This window comes from Lepidochelys olivacea (genome assembly GCF_965140295.1).
Source record: "Lepidochelys olivacea isolate rLepOli2 genome assembly, chromosome: 1".
NCBI lineage: Eukaryota > Metazoa > Chordata > Testudines > Cheloniidae > Lepidochelys > Lepidochelys olivacea.
In genome coordinates, this window is record NC_140411.1 from 63,257,575 (window position 1) to 63,276,562 (window position 18,988).

Sequence of the window (18,988 nt, forward strand, 5' to 3'; positions counted from 1 at the left end):
GAGGAGCTTCTAGTTTTAGCATCTGGGTTGAATGGAGGTTAGTTTGTGCGTGGAGCCTGGAAGAGTACTTTCCCTCCCTCCCCCATTTAACCGCTGAACATAGCGGCCTACAATGGGACCTTTAAAAGCCTGAGAATTTCTTCCTATTCCTACCCCAGACATACAATGAAAATCAGTTTCACAGATTCAAAGAAAAGTTAGCACAGGCTATCTGGAACTGAGGCGGCCTTAATAACTGCAATCTAAAAATTTCATGCAGTGGAAAATCTGGAGAGGTTTTGGTTAACAATGGAAGGGCACAGGGAACTTTGATTAGTGAGTGGGTTCAGGAAGCATCAAAATAAATATCCTTAGATCAAGGAAATGATTCATTCCACATGCCTGACAGCTATGAATCAATGCAATGCTAACATCTGGAAGCTGAACAGTTCAGATTTTATTCTCATTTGTTTGTTTGTAAAAGAAAAACCCATGCAAAATACTAGTGTAACAGTAAGGTTGAGAAACCGTCTGCTGCTATTTTAGTCAAACCAAACAAAACCAAGGGGTTTTATTTTTCTGTTGCATCCTTAATACCCAATATCACAAAACGTTTAACAGAGACAAGCATCTGCAAGATAAAGAGGCAAGGAAGATGTGTAAGATTTACAGAGGAAGTGGCTAACAATGGAGACTGAGAGACTGAGACACAGACTGAGACAGGTGGAGACTGAGACACAGCAAAATACTGTGTATGAGCCAGCAGGAAGAACAGCCCCTATTTGGAGTCAGTTTGGAGGTGGAGACTGAGAAGAGGCCAACAGCAGAGAAATTGAATCAGCTGGCAGAAAGGTGGATAGATATTTGTCCTGGGAGTAGTGTGGAGTGAATCCAAAAAGACTGCTAGAAAGCCAGGAGAGAAATAAATGCATTTTACATATTATAATCACTCTATTATGTTGAATGTTATATTTATTCTACTTCTATAGTTTTAAATATAGGATTTGGAGTTTTGAATGAAAATTCATGTATGATTATGTATGTACTTTGTGGTTTTATTATTGGTTTCAGATTGAATCTTTAGCTAACTCTGTAACTTCCGATAAGTATATCATATGGAGATGGGAGATGCATGTTGCTTTTGTAAAGTGTAAAGCACACACACATAGACACACACATCAGAATGCACTGCAACAAACAACACAAAGTTTTCCGGATCCTGGGTTCTCCTGTTTTTAACTTTCTCTAGTTGTCTTTTCCTCCTCCACTTTTGTGTTTCTTCTTTGTCCTCTCTGCATTTCCATTGCCCCTTTATCTTTCACCTTTTTTCTGTCCTATTTTTCTATTTTCCCCCCTCCCTTCTAGTTTTCATCCCTACAGGTTTCAGCAACCACAGCAGCAAGTATTTGCACATGGAAGAGCAGCAGATTGCAGAGGAAAACTGACTAGAATTAATCAGTTTCTGTCTGAATCAAACTTCTTACATGTGGGGCTGTCAGCAATGAAAAACTGACAACTGTAGCTGATTTCCCTCTTCATCAAGTGCTGAGTTTTCCATCTTTGGTTCAGGTTTTGTCAGAAAATAAGAAGTGGATGGTCAGGCCAAGTGGTTGAAGCAGCAGTGGTCAGGCCTAATCGTCGGGCTGGGGACAGCACCAGGCATCAGAGCAGAAATCAAGAACAGGGTTGGAACACAGCCGGAGCTGGAACAGGAGCAGGAAGAGGAAGAGGAACAGACTGGGGCCAGAACAGGAGCAGTCTGTCAGAACTGCCAAGCATCCACTGACACTTCTAGGGAGATAGCGATGTTAAGCAGACTGGAGTGGCTGCTCTCAGTGGGAGCCTATATACCTGTCTTTAGGGTCACCTGATTAGACCTTCACCTGTGGATTGGCTGAGCCCTGGCTGATTGATGTGAAGCCCTCAGATAAGCATGCTCAGGGATGACTCAGGCTTAGAGGCTTTCTATTATGCCCTCCTTCCCTCCCCAAAGACACCTACCAAGAATCTTTAGACCAGGCTTATCGGGGTGTGACTGATGGTACTCTCAAAGCAGGTTGAGAGCATGTATGTTTTCAGCTACCTCACAGAAAGTATCATCTAATCATAACCCTTCCAATCAACAAGTTACATGAATTTTCCTCTGAGAATTTTGGAGTCCAAGATCTGCTTCACCAGGTATTCCTCATGCCCCAGACCATGATGGGTGGAGATGGCTGTTGTACTCATCCAGGGAAGGAGTTGTCAGTGTCCTTTTTCAGCAGGGAGACATGGAATACCAAGTGCATTTTCATCACCCTAGGTAGCTGGAGTTTGAAGATCACTGGGTTGATCTGCTAGTTGACCTGGAGTGCGCCAAGACGTCAGTGTCCAACTTCCTTAAAGGCTGGATAGAATCAAGGTGTTGTGCTGAGATCCATACTTTATCTCCAACTGTGATTCAAGAGGTTGCCTTCGAATGAAGGTCAGCATAACACCTGTAATCTCTTGTAGCTTATTTTAGGTGGGTTTTCAATTCTTCCTGGGTACAGCAAAGGTGTTTGAATAGATCAGACGTTGGAGATACATAGGAGGCTTGTGGCATGGATGGGTGAAACCAAGGGTAGGAACTGTAGTTGGCATAAAAAGGATTCTGGCAGGTTGCTCAGTGGTCGGAATTATTGTATAAAAATTCAGCAAAGAGGAGGGAAACCCAGTCATTCTGTTGATAGGTAATAAAGCAGTGATGGTATTTCTCCAGAGTCTGTTTCACTCATTCAGCCTGTCCATGAGTCAGGAGGCAGAAGCTGAGGAAGCATGTAGTTCAACATGCAGGAGCTTGAACAGCTCCTATCAGAAATGTGAAACAAACTGTGATCCTCAGTCAGATATAATATTAGATGGTAGGCCATGGAGTCTGAAGACAGAGGTGAAAAACAGTTGGGCTGTGTCAAGGTTCCTTCCCCACTCTGAACTCTAGTGTACAGATGTGGGGACCTGCATGAAAAAACCCCTATGCTTATTTTTACCATCTTAGGTTAAAAGTTCCCCAAGGTACAAACTATTTTACCTTTTGTCCCTGGACTTTATTGCTGCCACCACCAAGCGTCCAACAAATATAACAGGGAAAGAGCCCACTTGGAAACGTCTTTCCCCCCAAAATCCCCCCAAGCCCTACACCCCCATTCCTGGGGAAGGCTTGATAAAAATCCTCACCAGTTTGCATAGGTGAACACAGACCCAAACCCTTGGATCTTAAGAACAATGAAAAAGCAATCTAAAAGTTCTTAAAAGAAGAATTTTAATAGAAGAAAAAGTAAAAGTATCACCTCTGTAAAATCAGGATGGTAAATACCTTACAGGGTAATCAGATTCAAAACATAGAGAATCCCTCTAGACTAAACCTTAAGGGTATGTGTACACTACGAAATTAGGTTGAATTTATAGACGTCTTTTTTTAGAAATCGTTTTTATATATTCGAGTGTGTGTATCCCCACAGAAAATGCTCTAAGTGCATTAAGTGCATTAACTTGGCGGAGTGCTTCCACAGTACCAAGGCAAGCATCGACTTCCGGAGTGTTGCACTGTGGGTAGCTATCCCACAGTTCCCGCAGTCTCCGCTGCCCACTGGAATTCTGGGTTGAGATCCCAATGCCTGATGGGGCTAAAACATTGTCGCGGGTGGTTCTGGGTACATATCGTCAGGCCCCCGTTCCCTCCCTCCCTCCGTGAAAGCAGCAGCAGACAATCATTTCGCGCCTTTTTTCTTGAGTTACCTGTGCAGACGCCATACCACGGCAAGCATAGAGACCGCTCAGGTAACCGTCACCGTATGTCTCCTGGGTGCTGGCAGACGTGGTACTGCATTGCTACACAGCAGCATCAACCCATTGCCTTGTGGCAGCAGACGGTACAGTAGGACTGGTAGCCGTCATCGTCATGTCCAAGGTGCTCCTGGCCACGTCGGCCAGGAGTGCCTGGGCAGACATGGGCGCAGGGACTAAATTTGGAGTGACTTGACCAGGTCATTCTCTTTAGTCCTGCAGTCAGTCCTATTGAACCATCTTATGGTGAGCAGGCAGGCGATACGGATTGCTAGCAGTCCTACTGTACCATCTTCTGCCAGGCAGACAAGAGGTGAGGATGGCTAGCAGTCCTACTGCACCATCTTCTGCCGAGCAGCCATGCGATGTGGATGGCATGCAGTCCTTCTGCACCGTCTGCTGCCAGCTAAAGATGTAAAAGATAGATGGAGTGGATCAAAACAAGAAATAGACCAGATTTGTTTTGTACTCATTTGCTTCCCCCCGCCCCGTCTAGGGGACTCATTCCTCTAGGTCACACTGCAGTCACTCACAGAGAAGGTGCAGCGAGGTAAATCTAGCCATGTATCAATCAGAGGCCAGACCAACCTGCTTGTTCCAATAAGAACAATTACTTAGGTGCACCATTTCTTATTGGAACCCGCCGTGAAGTCCTGCCTGAAATACTCATTGATGTAAAGCCACCCCCTTTGTTGATTTTAATTCCCTGTAAGCCAATCCTGTAAGCCATGTCGTCAGTGGCCCCTCCCTCCATCAGAGCAACGGCAGACAATCGTTCCGCGCCTTTTTTCTGTGCGGACGCCATACCAAGGCAAGCATGGAGGCCGCTCGGCTCACTTTGGCAATTAGGAGCACATTAAGCACCACACACATTACCCAGCAGTATATGCAGCACCAGAACCTGGCAGAGCGATACCGGGTGAGGAGGCGACGTCAGCGTGGTCATGTGAGTGATCAGGACATGGACAGAGATTTCTCTGAAAGCATGGGCCCTGCCAATGCATGCATCATGGTACTAATGGGGCAGGTTCATGCTGTGGAATGCCGATTCCAGGCTCGGGAAACAAGCACAGACTGATGGGACCCCATAGTGTTGCAGGTCTGGGACGATTCCCAGTGGCTGCAAAACTTTCGCATGCATAAGGGCACTTTCATGGAACTTTGTGACTTGCTTTCCCCTGCCCTGAAGCGCATGAATACCAAGATGAGAGCAGCCCTCACAGTTGAGAAGCGAGTGGCGATCGCCCTGTGGAAGCTTGCAACGCCAGACAGCTACCGGCCAGTTGGGAATCAATTTGGAGTGGGCAAATCTATGTGGGGGCTGCTGTGATGCAAGTAGCCCACACAATCAAAGATCTGCTGATATCCAGGGTGTTGACCCTGGGAAATGTGCAGGTCATAGTGGATGGCTTTGCTGCAATGGGATTCCCTAACTGTGGTGGGGCCATAGACGGAACCCATATCCCTATCTTGGCACCGGAGCACCAAGCCGGCGAGTACATAAACCGCAAGGGGTACTTTTCAATAGTGCTGCAAGCTCTGGTGGATCACAAGGGACGTTTCACCAATATCAACCTGGGATGGCTGGGAAAGGTACATGACACTCGCATCTTCAGGAACTCTGGTCTGTTTCAAAAGCTGCAGGAAGGGATTTTATTCCCAGACCAGAAAATAACTGTTGGGGATGTTGAAATGCCTATAGTTATCCTTGGGGACCCAGCCTACCCCTTAATGCCATGGCTCATGAAGCCATACACAGGCAGCCTGGACAGTAGTCAGGAGCTGTTCAACTACAGGCTGAGCAAGTGCAGAATGGTGGTAGAATGTGCATTTGGACGTTTAAAGGCGCGCTGGCGCTATTTACTGACTCGCTTAGACCTCAGCGAAACCAATATTCCCACTGTTATTACTGCTTGCTGTGCGCTCCACAATATCTGTGAGAGTAAGGGGGAGACGTTTATGGCGGGGTGGGAGGTTGAGGCAAATCGCCTGGCTGCTGGTTACGTGCAGCCAGACACCAGGGCGGTTAGAAGAGCACAGGAGGGCGCGGTGCGCATCAGAGAAGCTTTGAAAACCAGTTTCATGACTGGCCAGGCTACGGTGTGAAAGTTCTGATTGTTTCTCCTTGATGAAACCCCCCGCCCCTTGGTTCACTCTACTTCCTTGTAAGCTAACCACCCTCCCCTTCTCCCTTCGATCATTGCTTGCAGAGGCAATAAAGTCATTGTTGCTTCACATTCATGCATTCTTTGTTCATTCATCACACAAATAGGGGGATGACTACCAAGGTAGCCCAGGAGGGGTGGTGGAGGAGGGAAGGAAAATGCCACACAGCACTTTAAAAGTTTACAACTTTAAAATTTATTGAATGCCAGCCTTCTGTTTTTTGGGCAATCCTCTGTGGTGGAGTGGCTGGTTGGCCGGAGGCCCCCCGACCACGTTCTTGGGCGTCTGGGTGTGGAGGCTATGGAACTTGGGGAGGAGGGCGGTTGGTTACACAGGGGCTGTAGTGGGAGTCTGTGCTCCAGCTGCCTTTGCTGCAGCTCAACCATACACTGGAGCATACTGGTTTGATCCTCCAGCACCCTCAGCATTGAATCCTGCCTCCTCTCATCACGCTGCTGCCACATTTGAGCTTCAGCCCGCCATCTCTCCTACCGGTCATTTTGTGCTTTCCTGCACTCTGACATTATTTGCCTCCACACATTCGTCTGTGCTCTGTCAGTGTGGGAGGACAGCATGAGTTCAGAGAACATTTCATCACGAGTGCGTTTTTTTTCTTTCTAATCTTCACTAGCCTCTGGGAAGGAGAAGATCCTGTGATCATTGAAACACATGCAGCTGGTGGAGAAAAAAAAAGGACAGCAGTATTTAAAAAGACACATTTTGTAAAACAGTGGCTACACTCTTTTAGGGTAAACCTTGCTGTTAACATTACATACATAGCACATGTGCTTTCGTTACAAGGTCGCATTTTGCCTCCCCCCACCGTGTGGCTACCCCCTCAACCGTCCTCCCTCCCTGTGGCTAACATCAGGGAACATTTCTGTTCAGCCACAGGCAAACAGCCCAGCAGGAACGGGCACCTCTGAGTGTCCCCTGAAGAAAAGCACCCTCTTTCAATCAGGTGACCATGAATGGTATCTCACTCTCCTGAGCGTAACACAGAGAGATAAAGAACGGATGTTGTTTGAACGCGAGCAAACATACACTGCAATGCTTTGTTGTACAATGATTCCCGAGTACGTGTTACTGGCCTGGAGTGGTAAAGTGTCCTACCATGGAGGACGCAATAAGGCTGCCCTCCCCAGAAACCTTTTGCAAAGGCTTTGGGAGTACATCCAGGAGAGCCGCGAATGCCACGGCAAATTAATCATTAACCATGCTTGCTTTTAAACCATGTATAGTATTTTAAAAGGTACACTCACCAGAGGTCCCTTCTCCGCCTGCCGGGTCCAGGAGGCAGCCTTGGGTGGGTTCGGGGGATACTGGCTCCAGGTCCAGGGTGAGAAACAGTTCCTGGCTGTCAGGAAAACTGGTTTCTCCGCTTGCTTGCTGTGAGCTATCTACAACCTCATCATCATCATCATCTTCTTAGTCCCCAAAACCTGCTTCCATGTTGCCTCCATCTCCATTGAAGGAGTCAAACAACACGGCTGGGGTAGTGGTGGCTGAACCCCCTAAAATGGCATGCAGCTCATCATAGAAGCGGCATTTTTGGGGCTCTGACCCGGAGCGGCCGTTCGCCTCTCTGGTTTTCTGGTAGGCTTGCCTCAGCTTCTTAAGTTGCACGCGGCACTGCTTCGGGTCCCTGTTATGGCCTCTGTCCTTCATGCCCTGGGAGATTTTGACAAAGGTTTTGGCATTTCGAAAACTGGAACAGAGTTCTGATAGCACGGATTCCTCTCCCCATACAGCGATCAGATCCCGTACCTCCCGTTCAGTCCATGCTGGAGCTCTTTTGCGATTCTGGGACTCCATCATGGTCACCTCTGCTGATGAGCTCTGCATGGTCACCTCTGCTGATGAGCTCTGCATGGTCACCTGCAGCTTGCCACACTGGCCAAACAGGAAATGAGATTCAAAAGTTCGCAGTTCTTTTCCTGTCTACCCAGCCAGTGCATCTGAGTTGAGAGTGCTGTCCAGAGCAGTCACAATGGAGCACTCTGGGATAGCTCCCGGAGGGCAATCCCATCAAATTGTGTCCACAGTACCCCAAATTTGACCCGGCAAGGCCGATTTAAGCACTAATCCACTTGTCAGGGGTGGAGTACGGAAATCGATTTTAAGTCGAAGTAAAGGGCTTCATCGTGTGGATGGGTGCAGGTTTACATTGATTTAATGCTGCTAAATTTGACCAAAAGTCCTAGTGTAGACCAAAGACACAAAAACAGGAATATACATTCCATTCAGCACAACTTATTTTATCAGCCATTTAAACAAAACAGAAGCTAACGCATATCTAACTAGATTGCTTATTGACTTTTTACAGGAGTTCTGACCTACATTCCTGCTCTGGTCCTGGCAAAATCAACACACAGACTGAGAGAACCCTTTGTTGTCGTCTCCCGTCCAGCTTTGAAAGAATCTTGTCTCCTCATTGGTCATTTTGGTCAGGTGCCAGCGAGGTTGTCTTAGCTTCTTAACCCTTTACAGATGAAAGGATTTTTCCTCTGGCCAGGAGGGATTTAAAGGTGTTTACCCTTCCCTTTATATTTATGACAGGCTGTTACTTACGTGGTAGGAATTTTAAGTCATGGCATGAAATGACACATTTTTGTAAGCAGGTCGACAACAACTATCACTGCCATGCAGCCTTGAGAATTGTGGAGGTCAACAATAAAATCCCTGGAGATGGACAACAAGGGCTGAGATGGAATAAGCAGTGGAATCAGAGCACCAGAGTGTTTGGTGCAGAGGGTCTTCATCTGAGCTTAGACCTCACAAGAGCCAATGTAGGACTCAATGGACAAATTTAGTTTTGGCCATCAGAAATATTGAAAGACCAGCTACAGTGTTTTCTAGTAGCTGAATTTGCCAGTCAGGGGCAAGTCATGGCATAGCCAGAGTATTGCTAGGCATGGTTCCCCATCTGGGTCACAGATCCAGTCCTTAAACATGAGAATCCCATTCTTGACACAGAATTTTGAGTCTGGAGCTAATTCCATACCAGTTGACATAAGGTTTAATGCAAATGGATTGTGGGATAGGAGAGGCTTCACGAGAAAAAGGAAGTCATTGTTCACCAACACATTGATGGAATAGCAAAGTTTCAAGACTGTGGCAGGTCAGGAGGACCTTAAGCTTAAGTACTCATCCTTGCAGGACAATGCATCAGGTTTCATAGTTCTGGTCCATCAACATGATTTTCCAGGGTGGAGCACATTCTGGGGCTTATGTTGCTGTGACAATACTGCTCGCATCGCGTAATTAGAGGCATCTGCTTTGTCAATTAAGGGTTTTGCCAGGTCTGGATGTACCCAGAGGGTGCCTTGTAAATGCTTCTTTTAATAGATCAAAGGCAGATTTGGCTTCCTGTGTCTAAGTAAATGTGGTATTCAGAAAGTCTTTGCTGAATCTTTGGCAAAAGTTGGCAAACCCCAGTAAGCACCAGACATTTTGGAAGTTCTCTGTTTATCACACAAGAGGGAGTTTTGTGGGCTTCCTTTGCCTGTTCCTGCCTAACTCTTTTTAAAGAAACAGAGTGGGAGGCAGACAGACAAGAGCAACCTACTTTGGCTGAACCTTCTTCCAGATGGAGGGGACAGGAAGAGGCTTTCAGTAGAGTTTTACACAAGGTGGCAATACACCATGAAAGGAATGGTTTGTCCAGCCTGCTGCCAGGTTTGCATGGAATCAGTTTGTGCACACTTACTATAGAAGTCAATGTTTGCAAGTTGTGCAACCAATTGCTGCTGTTGCCACTGCTGGGCAGTATTAACAAGAGCAAGAAAGTAGAAATTAGAGCAGCCGCTTCCAGTAGCATGGCTGAGTCTAAAGAAGAACTTGCCATGGCAGTTGCTTTTCTGTCTTTCCTGTGTCATGTTACATGTGTATCTTCTCTCAAGCTGTATGAAAGCTAGAAAGACTTGAATCAAGGCTCCATTAGTATAACAAGCTGGTAAATTTCATCATCTGCTTAATGATCACGCTGCAACCAGTCAAACATTTTCTGGTCCAAATTATGGGCAAGTTGTCATCTTTGTGCTTCATATACACTTAAAATATTGACATGTTCTTCTTGCAAAAAAAAAAAAGAGTGTTCAAGAAGCCTCAAAAGTGGTATCATATGGCTTAAAGAGATTGATGCAAAAGATATGCCACATCGTGCAGTCTCAAATGGGTTAAAGATATATAACTTGTTGTAGAGTCCTACTGTAACTATGTTCCACTGAAGTGGGCGTAGTTTGATTGTGCTACTGGGAGTAGTTTCTAAGTTAAACTCATGCATAACTTTTTATATTCAATAAAGTGTTGCACTGAATAGACACATCCTTGATCAGGTGGGTGGTTTGAGGGTTTTAGACTGTTTTTTTCCCCTGTTAACTAAACAGGATTTTCAAAGCCTTGGAGGAGAAAATCCACAATATTTTTGGCGGTTGCAATCACGTTCCGTTCTTGCCATTCACCTTCCAGAAACACATGAACTGAAAGACTGAGGCATTGTGCAAAGCATGCCACATGGGCAAAGCCACTTCCTGAAGTGCTTTATCAATGTGGTCCCCATTAATAATACATTGTAAAAAAGAAAGCCACACTCTTATTTCTTGTTTAAACTCGTCTTGCTAATACAGTTTAAAATCTTAACTTTCCAAAACAGATGTTCTTGTGTTTTGAAATGTATGTCAGAGGCATCCAAACCTTTGGGATGGTTGCACTTAGTTGTGGAGTTTATATAAGACGGAGAGCTAAATTAAAAAAAATAGGGTAGTGCCACTTTTAATTGTGTTTTGCAAGTGACAAGAGTAGATGTAGACAAAAACAATGAACAAAGACAACCATATAATCTAATGTCTCATACACATATCAGCCATGCACTGATAAGTCTCCCCTTATCTTTTCTGGCGAGTGCGTGTTTCAAGCTTGTGGGGCTTGATATATTTTGTGAACATCAACAGAAGAGGAACTTGCAAAGACACAGAACCAGAAAGACAATTCTTACAATCTCTCATACCCACAGCATTACCTAAATAACCTTAGCACTCGTGCTGGGTGGAGAAAAGGCATACCCAACTGGTAACCATTGGCTGTTAGTAGAAAAGTTAAAATACATTTGTTCTCATTTTAGCATACTGGAAGAAATAGTAGTCACTGACAATGGGTTAAAAGAACAGGAGCACTTGTGGCACCTTAGAGACTAACAAATGTATTTGAGAATAAGCTCAATGGGCTGCATCTTGCCAGCAGTAAGTTCTAAGCTTGAGGGGTACCATATAATTTCAGGCATTTTATTTCCAGTTCCCTTTGGGGAACGGACTGGTGGAGAAAGTATAGTTTGCTAAGAGAATCCTACAGAGAAAAGACCTCATGATCAGGTATAGGGCAAGTCCCATGTCAATCACTGGAGCAAGCATAGTTCAGCTGATTATCCATTGACCGATCAGAGCTGTGCTGCCAGCTTTAGAGAGAAATCTGTGTCCTGAGAGGCTCTGCTAAAAGATGTGAGGCTGAGAGATACCAAACTGAAGAGGTTTAAGGCTTTTTTCTCTATTACTTGGAATGCCTCTGGAAGTTTACCAGGATACCCCATACCAATTTAAAACTGGGTGAGGAAATGTATTGGAAAATGCCCTCTGTTATCTGAACATAGCTGCACACCAAGATCCTTCCACTGTTATGTGTTCTGGTGACAACAATTACCACATGACTCAAGGGCACTCATAGCACTTCATTGGAGAAGGCAGATAGTCCTGTTGAGAAAAGTCCAAAACATACTCATCAGAAGCCTACTACTGCACCTATGGGGTTTGATAATCCAAGGAATTAAAACCCTCCTCAAGGCCAAAAGATGGCAAGATCTGGATGCACAGAAACCAGCGATTCATCTGGATCTATAAATTGTGGTACATTTCATGTTTACTTGCTTATACAGAAAAAGGGGGACTGAGACAAGGGTATGCATACTAGCCAGACAGTAGGAAAGACTGGGGGAAAGTTTTGAGTAGAAGCTCTACAGTGAAATAGACACAAAGAAGTTTTAGGGATAATACAGTTTTACTTATTCTTATAAGGCTTCTTGTTCAGTGCTAAAAGGAAGTGACTCTAAGATTCTCCACCATTATCACATGATGAATAGCACTGGCAGTATCTGTTGTTACTTGAGAAGCAGCAAACACAGCATTCTACTTGCCTTTTTCCAGGGTAACTCCAGTTTTCACTTTCGGAAATTGGTTCAACATTAATTTTCAGAATAATCAACAAAGGTGGCTGCATTGTATTATCAGATTTCTTGGTTCCAGAACTTCCCCCTCTATGAGTAACAACCCTTTTGGTTTTTTGGTTTTGTTTTTTTTACTGCAAAAGCATGAATATAATAAGCTTTCCGCAGTGGCAGTATTGTAGCCTATGAGGTGAAGTCAATGCATGTCCCACTGAATTTAGTACTAGCAGCTGCCTAGATCCTGCTAATAACCACAGTACATGTTGTTTGGCAACTGGATTGCTGGATCTGAATATTTGTTTTTGTCTTTCTGCTAAAGCAAAGGTAGAATATTTTTCTTAGATGTAAAATTACCATTGCCATTGTGACCAGTGACCACTTTTCTAATTGGGTTGCTCATCATTCTGGGGGCAACAGAAAAGGCTGTTTAACTGTTTTCACCACTGACATGCACATAAGGAGGAAGGAGAAGATATCAAAGTACTTCAGGCACAAGCACACTCAAGGTAAGAACCCTTCCAAGCATGCATGTACACATGGACAAATTAGTGTTGGTACAAATCAGTGCCCTTATTAATTAAACAAAGATATGTCTTGGCAGCTGTTATATAACACCACAGAGGCAGTTGGCAGGAACAAGCCAAATGAAAGGCACATCAGGGGGCTAAGTATTAGCAGCAGAAGAACACAGTTACGTCCTTAAGAAGCAAAGATGCCCTTATTGAGCAAATACGTAACTGGCTACAGCACAGCATGGCAACAACTGGCAGAAAAGAAGTGGCATGATGTTGCGGATGGAGCACTTCCCCCAAAATCACAGATGGCAGAATTGTGAGCACTTGTTATTGAAGCAACCATTTAACTTGGCAGAGCTGAAGACCACTTGGACAGCAAGAGTTGGCAGGCAAGGACAGAAAGCAGCATGGAATGGGAACATTCGATTGCTCACTCCCCAACAGTTGCATTAGCAAAAGGGGTTGCCCCCCTCCTGTGCATCATATTAGAGAGTTCTTTCAAAAGGATTTTATCTGTCTGCTCCTTTTTTCAGAACCTGAGATTTAATGTGAGTTGTTGTTTTTTTTTTGTTTCTGTATCTCCTTATTGAAAAAGTGAGCTTCTCAGAGCTGCTTTAAGTGTATGGGAAGAACATTTCTCTTCTCTGTCTCTTTAAGCTCCATTTTTAATATAAGTCTTTTGTTTGTTCTTCAAAAGTTGCCATTGTTCTGTCTAGCAGATCACTTATTAGATGAATCAGGAAGTTACTCTTGTTTTGTTATAGATAGGCAGAACATGGTCCTGAAAATATTACCGCTCAGGGCATCTGCTAAACCAACACTGTGCAAGTGGACCCATACGTGATAGTGTTCATCACTTATCTACAATGTTCACAGGGTTCAAAGTTAAGCATTATATGTTTGCACATTCTTAACTTGATTTAGTAATTTTTATGAATGTATTTAATATATGTCACCTTTTTTCTGTAATCCACATTGTTAAATCCATATTTATATCACATTGTTAATGTAGATAATTATAGTTTCAACAGTTCAGAAAATGTATCTCTGTATGGCTATCTATATCCCTTTAAAAATAGTTTTAAAAATATAAAGCTAAACTATAACATCTTTACCCTTTAGATGTGTGATATAGTGATATGGATAATTTATCTATGTGTGGCATTTGTAGCATACCCATAACTGTAATATCTAGATGATTATGTATCAAAATATATCTGCCAACAACAGATATATGTTCTGGGTTATTTCTCATTTTCTTTACCACACCATATAGTACTATCAATATGTCTGTTTCTGAAGACTGAACAAGCTAATTGAAAAGCTCAACAAGGTTCATTTCCATAGATAACTTGATAACTAGATAACTCTAGTGTCCTGGACCTATCCAAAATAGGTATCATGCCAGGATATGAAACAGACCACACTGTCAACACTAATGAATGATCATTTCCTGCCCATAGACAAGGGCTATATATCCAAATTCATATTGCTGGACTCCTACGCAACACCTCTATGCTTAAACATGGAATGGTGCTGAATCCCATCGGAGCTGTGGCAGAAGTAAGTGACACTGTGCTTAGATGACTTCATTCCTTTCAATCTGCACGCACAGAATCAACGTGGGCACTGATTTACAGCCCTCAGGCCCCTCACCTGTGGAGTTTTACAAGGAGCTGTCATCAGTACACATCGATGTACTGATCATCGACATTGGTGAGGCCTCATCTGGAGTACTGTGTCCAGTTTTGGGCCCCACACTTCAAGAAGGATGTGGATAAATTGGAGAGAGTCCAGCGAAGGGCAACAAAAATGATTAGGGGTCTGGAACACATGAGTTATGAGGAGAGGCTGAGGGAGCTGGGATTGTTTAGCCTGCAGAAGAGAAGAATGAGGGGGGATTTGATAGCTGCTTTCAACTACCTGAAAGGGGGTTCCAAAGAGGATGGCTCTAGACTGTTCTCAATGGTAGCAGATGACAGAACGAGGAGTAATGGTCTCAAGTTGCAGTGGGGGAGGTTTAGATTGGATATTAGGAAAAACTTTTTCACTAAGAGGGTGGTGAAACACTGGAATGCGTTACCTAGGGAGGTGGTAGAATCTCCTTCCTTAGAGGTTTTTAAGGTCAGGCTTGACAAAGCCCTGGCTGGGATGATTTAGCTGGGAATTGGTCCTGCTTCGAGCAGGGGGTTGGACTAGATGACCTTCTGGGGTCCCTTCCAACCCTGATATTCTATGATTCTATGAGTACACAGTTGATGCTCATCATCTTCTCATTAGATGCAAACACCACCAAACTGTCCAAGAGCCTGGTTCAAGATTACCAGCTGTATGAAGACCATATGGCTGAAACTGAATCCAGGAAAGACTGAGGAGGTGCTGTAAGATAGAAGTGCTTTGAAGAACTCATTATCTCCATAATACTGTCTTTGATTATCCATTTTTTGAAAAGGTCTAATTTTTAGTAATCTGTTCTGGTGGAAGTGAAACAAAATGTTAAATACAAGAAGAAGAACATTCCTGTCTGGTAATAGATAGATTGGTTGGGTGACCTTAATCTAGTTGAAAAGAGAATGGCAAAACCTAAGGTTTGGGAAACCTGTTACTGTGGCCAAAGAGATACCGTAGCCCATGTGAGAAAGAGACACTGTATATCTGTTAAACAGATTTGGTGAGGTACTGGCCAGCAAAATAAAGTAGAACATTTTATTTTCCTTTTGGAGGTTCAACATGAGTCTTTCATTAATTTCACTGAGCTTTGGATCAGGCCCTGGGAGAAGTGAAATTAGTTTTCAGGAGCTCCTGACTATGCCTCTGTCTCATCACTTGCACCTATCAGGGGACAGAGATGCCAGGGCATGTTGAAGTATATCACAGAAATATTGGTCCTATGCATCCTTTATACATCCTACATGAGTACAACCAGATGGTAGTGTTTTCCATTGGCTTCTAGAAAGCCCCTGAGAGATGCATAAGCAGCATGGAGAGCTTTGCCTGATTCCCTGCATCTTTCAGAATGTGGTGGCCTTGCTGTGGATGCTGTATATAGTTACCTATCTGGGTATGATGTGATAGAAGGTATCGCATTCAGTACTATGCAGTGTTACTTTTTGTTTGTGATGGAACTATCCAGGCACTTCTGGTAGCAAGTTGTAAGGATGGGCTTCTATCCACCGCAGGCTGCCTTTGGGAGATCATCGTGACTGTCAGCAGCGTGACTTTTAAAAATGCAAGTGAGAAAATTAGAATCGCCTAAGGACTCTTGTGAATTGCATCTCGCCCTTTCACCTCTGAGTTTAACTCACAGCACTCCGGAAACATGAATGTTTAATATGTCATTTACTGGCTCCCATGAAAGAAATGACAGCTGTGGAGTTTCAAAGCATAATCTGGAAGCAATGCACATGCCTCTATATTAAAAAAAAATAAAATGACACCCAGAGCAAATCCTTTTTCATAAGCCCAGTTATTAGAAAAAAGTAATGTGATATCATGAGCTTTCATTAATACTAGTCTTCAATAAGCCTAGAGCAAATTCTTGCTTGCTGTGCACTTGCTATCAAACAGAATGGCTTGAAAGCAGAACATAGTCAGTGTAGGGGCAATCGGGCGTGTGCAGCGGAACTAGAGAGTATTTCTACTGGCATAGCGGTTCTCAGCCAGAGCATTTTGGTTTTGGTTTTTTTTGTTATGTGAATTTGGTAAAAGAGGATTACTGGTATTTCAGCAAATCATAATACAGAGATCATATTTAGCACTTGTAGCATTCTTTACACCTACAAAGTGCTAAACACGCTTGGGTTAATCTTTGCAGGTAAGTAAGTATTATTATACTTGTTTTACAAATGCAGAGACTGAGCTGCAGAGCAGTTAGTACACTTGCCCAGGGCCACAGAACATATCAGTGCCGGACCGAGGATTACAATTGAGGATTTCCAGGTTCTTGGGTCTATGTGTGGACCAATCATCATGCTGCCTCATAACAAGGTGTAGTTCAAATTTGCCAATTTGTGCTCTCAAAAAAAGACAGTTTCTCTCTTTGTCAAAGCAAACTCCCATGCTGCTGAACTAACTCCTGACTTTGCATGCATCATTAAATACTTTGCAGTTGCTATCCAGAAAGCTCTGCAGAAAACCTGTGGCCAACCCAAGTAACTCACTTTTCTTTTAAATAATTGATGACATCAAATAGCAGCAGTGTTGTGGCAACAAAGAGATCGCTCTCTCAAAATGTTTTATTTATTGAGAATTTACAAAATTGACTTCATGTTAATCTAAAACATCTGCTTATTCTAATTCAGGATGCCACAGCTCCGGTGCTATGAAATCCAACAACATTTCAGATTTAAACAATATGTATGTAATAGCTGGCAAAGAGATATGGGGAGGGGTGTATGAAAGCCAAATATGCATTTCATATGAATTTATTTAAGGGGATTATAAATATGTATTTAATAATAAGTGTGTTTAAGATAATTTACTAAACCACCTAAATACCAGCTAGAGAATAAAAATTGATTCTCAGCTTTAAACAAGACCTTATTAGGTAAAGTAACAACTTTAGTTTCCAAGAAAAAAACACTTGGAATTTTTGTCAGGCCAGACTTATATAAAACACACTTAGAAGTGGAGCTTTTTCCATGGTGTTCATAAATCAAGGTCACTTATGCAAGAAGACTAAGTTTTGTTAAAACTGACAATTGGATATAGAGGGCATATCAGTGTTAAATGATATTCTTCCCACATTCTAGGTCAGAAGGCAGTGTAAGCAACACAGTGGCATTATAAAACAGAAAATTGCATTCCAGATAATAACAGAGCTTCATGGTGCATGGTTTTACTCTTTAATGTGCTGTGTTGCACTCCGTCATATTAAGATTTTAAATTATATCACATTTCCTCCTTCATGCATAGTTTTAATTTGTTTCCAGTGGGATGGCTGGCTGAAATGCAGCTTTTTTTTTTTTCTTTTTCTTTTTCCTTTTTTAATCCAATGATACCTAGAAAAAAAGCCTAGAGCAAAACTGTCTGTGCAGGAAAATGGAAACAAGAAGTAGTTTCAAGATTTATAAGCCAAGGGTTTATGTGATGTATTTACAGATTCAATCTGTGTACCAGGCTTTGATCCAAGCCTCAGCATGATGACTGGAATAACTCCAATTAACCCGATGATACCAGGCATGGGGTTAGTACCGCCGCCACCACCAACAGATGTGCCTGTTGTCAAAGAAATAATTCACTGCAAAAGCTGTACACTCTTCCCTCCAAACCCAAGTAAGTGGATCTGAAGAAAGAATGCTTGGCAATCTTGTTTTCTTAATATTTTGCATAAAATGTTTCTAGGTGCCAAACAATATTTGAGCACATTTTCTTTATAAATACAAAAGGAACCACAGTGGCATGTATGCAAGAAATAGAACTGATTTAATAAAGTGAATAATTTTGGATATGCGATGGTAACTAAAATGTTTGCAACCAAATTGTATGGATGTGTTGCAGTGTGGTAGAATATTAGAATATGTTCATTCATCTTGACAAATATAAGGGCAAACATAGAAAGACGTTTTGTAAGAAAAAAAAGTGGATTAATTTAACAAAGCTGAAGGAGACTGGACGTCTCACTTAGTTTTAATAAGCCATTCCCCTCTGTATTTCTTTTTCATTTCTATGTCACTCATTCAAATCCAGCCCAAGTCAGTAGCGATGGAAAATTGTAACTGTTCGATGGTTATTCACTGGCCCTTATGAACTGAATGTGGTGCTCTTAGTCTAGTTCCCATGATCAGGTGTCCACATCACAAAAACAGCATACAGATGGGGCACCGTTGTTGACAGTCTCAGAAGAAAGATTTCAATGGAAATGAGCATGAAGATTCACCTATTGCCTCACCCCCTAGAGGGGCTCCCTCTGCATTATGGGGAAGGTGAATCGGTAAGGAAATATGGGGAAGCTTGCACAACAGTCACCCACTGTGTACCTCTTCTGGGGTAGACTGCCCACCGGCTGTAGTAAGTGATGTAAGTGGTGATGAGCTGAGCTGCCTGCAGAGAGCACTTGGGAACTCCCCAGGATACAGGAGAAATGTTACGGCACACAGCATAGTTGTCCCAAGCTGACAGCCAGTTCTGGGGCTTGACATGTAGAGAGGGCAAATCTATAGTTCCATCTCCCTGCCCTTTTAGAGCACCATGTTTGCCCCGGGAAGCAGTCCCTGTGCTCCCTTCTTCCTGGCCCTTGCATGGGCTGTGCAAATGAAAGACGAACTCGTCCCACTGAGCATCTGCATAAGGGCAAGGCAGAATCTTGTGA

The 18,988-nt window shown here is 43.3% G+C and overlaps 1 protein-coding gene across 15 annotated transcripts in view; it reads left to right on the forward strand.

Annotated features, from left to right (window-relative positions):
* The window catches only part of ENOX1 (ecto-NOX disulfide-thiol exchanger 1), a 509,722-nt gene that overhangs the window by 350,603 nt on the left and 140,131 nt on the right, over positions 1-18,988 (forward strand). For 14 of the 15 annotated variants that reach the window (XM_084617813.1, XM_084617817.1, XM_084617814.1 and 11 more), the window contains one exon: positions 17,779-17,952. The exons of the other annotated variant lie outside the window; for it this stretch is intronic. In XM_084617813.1, the coding sequence (XP_084473939.1) occupies positions 17,779-17,952 (174 nt within the window). The remainder of the gene's footprint in view (positions 1-17,778; positions 17,953-18,988) is intronic. 15 annotated transcript variants of the gene reach the window in all.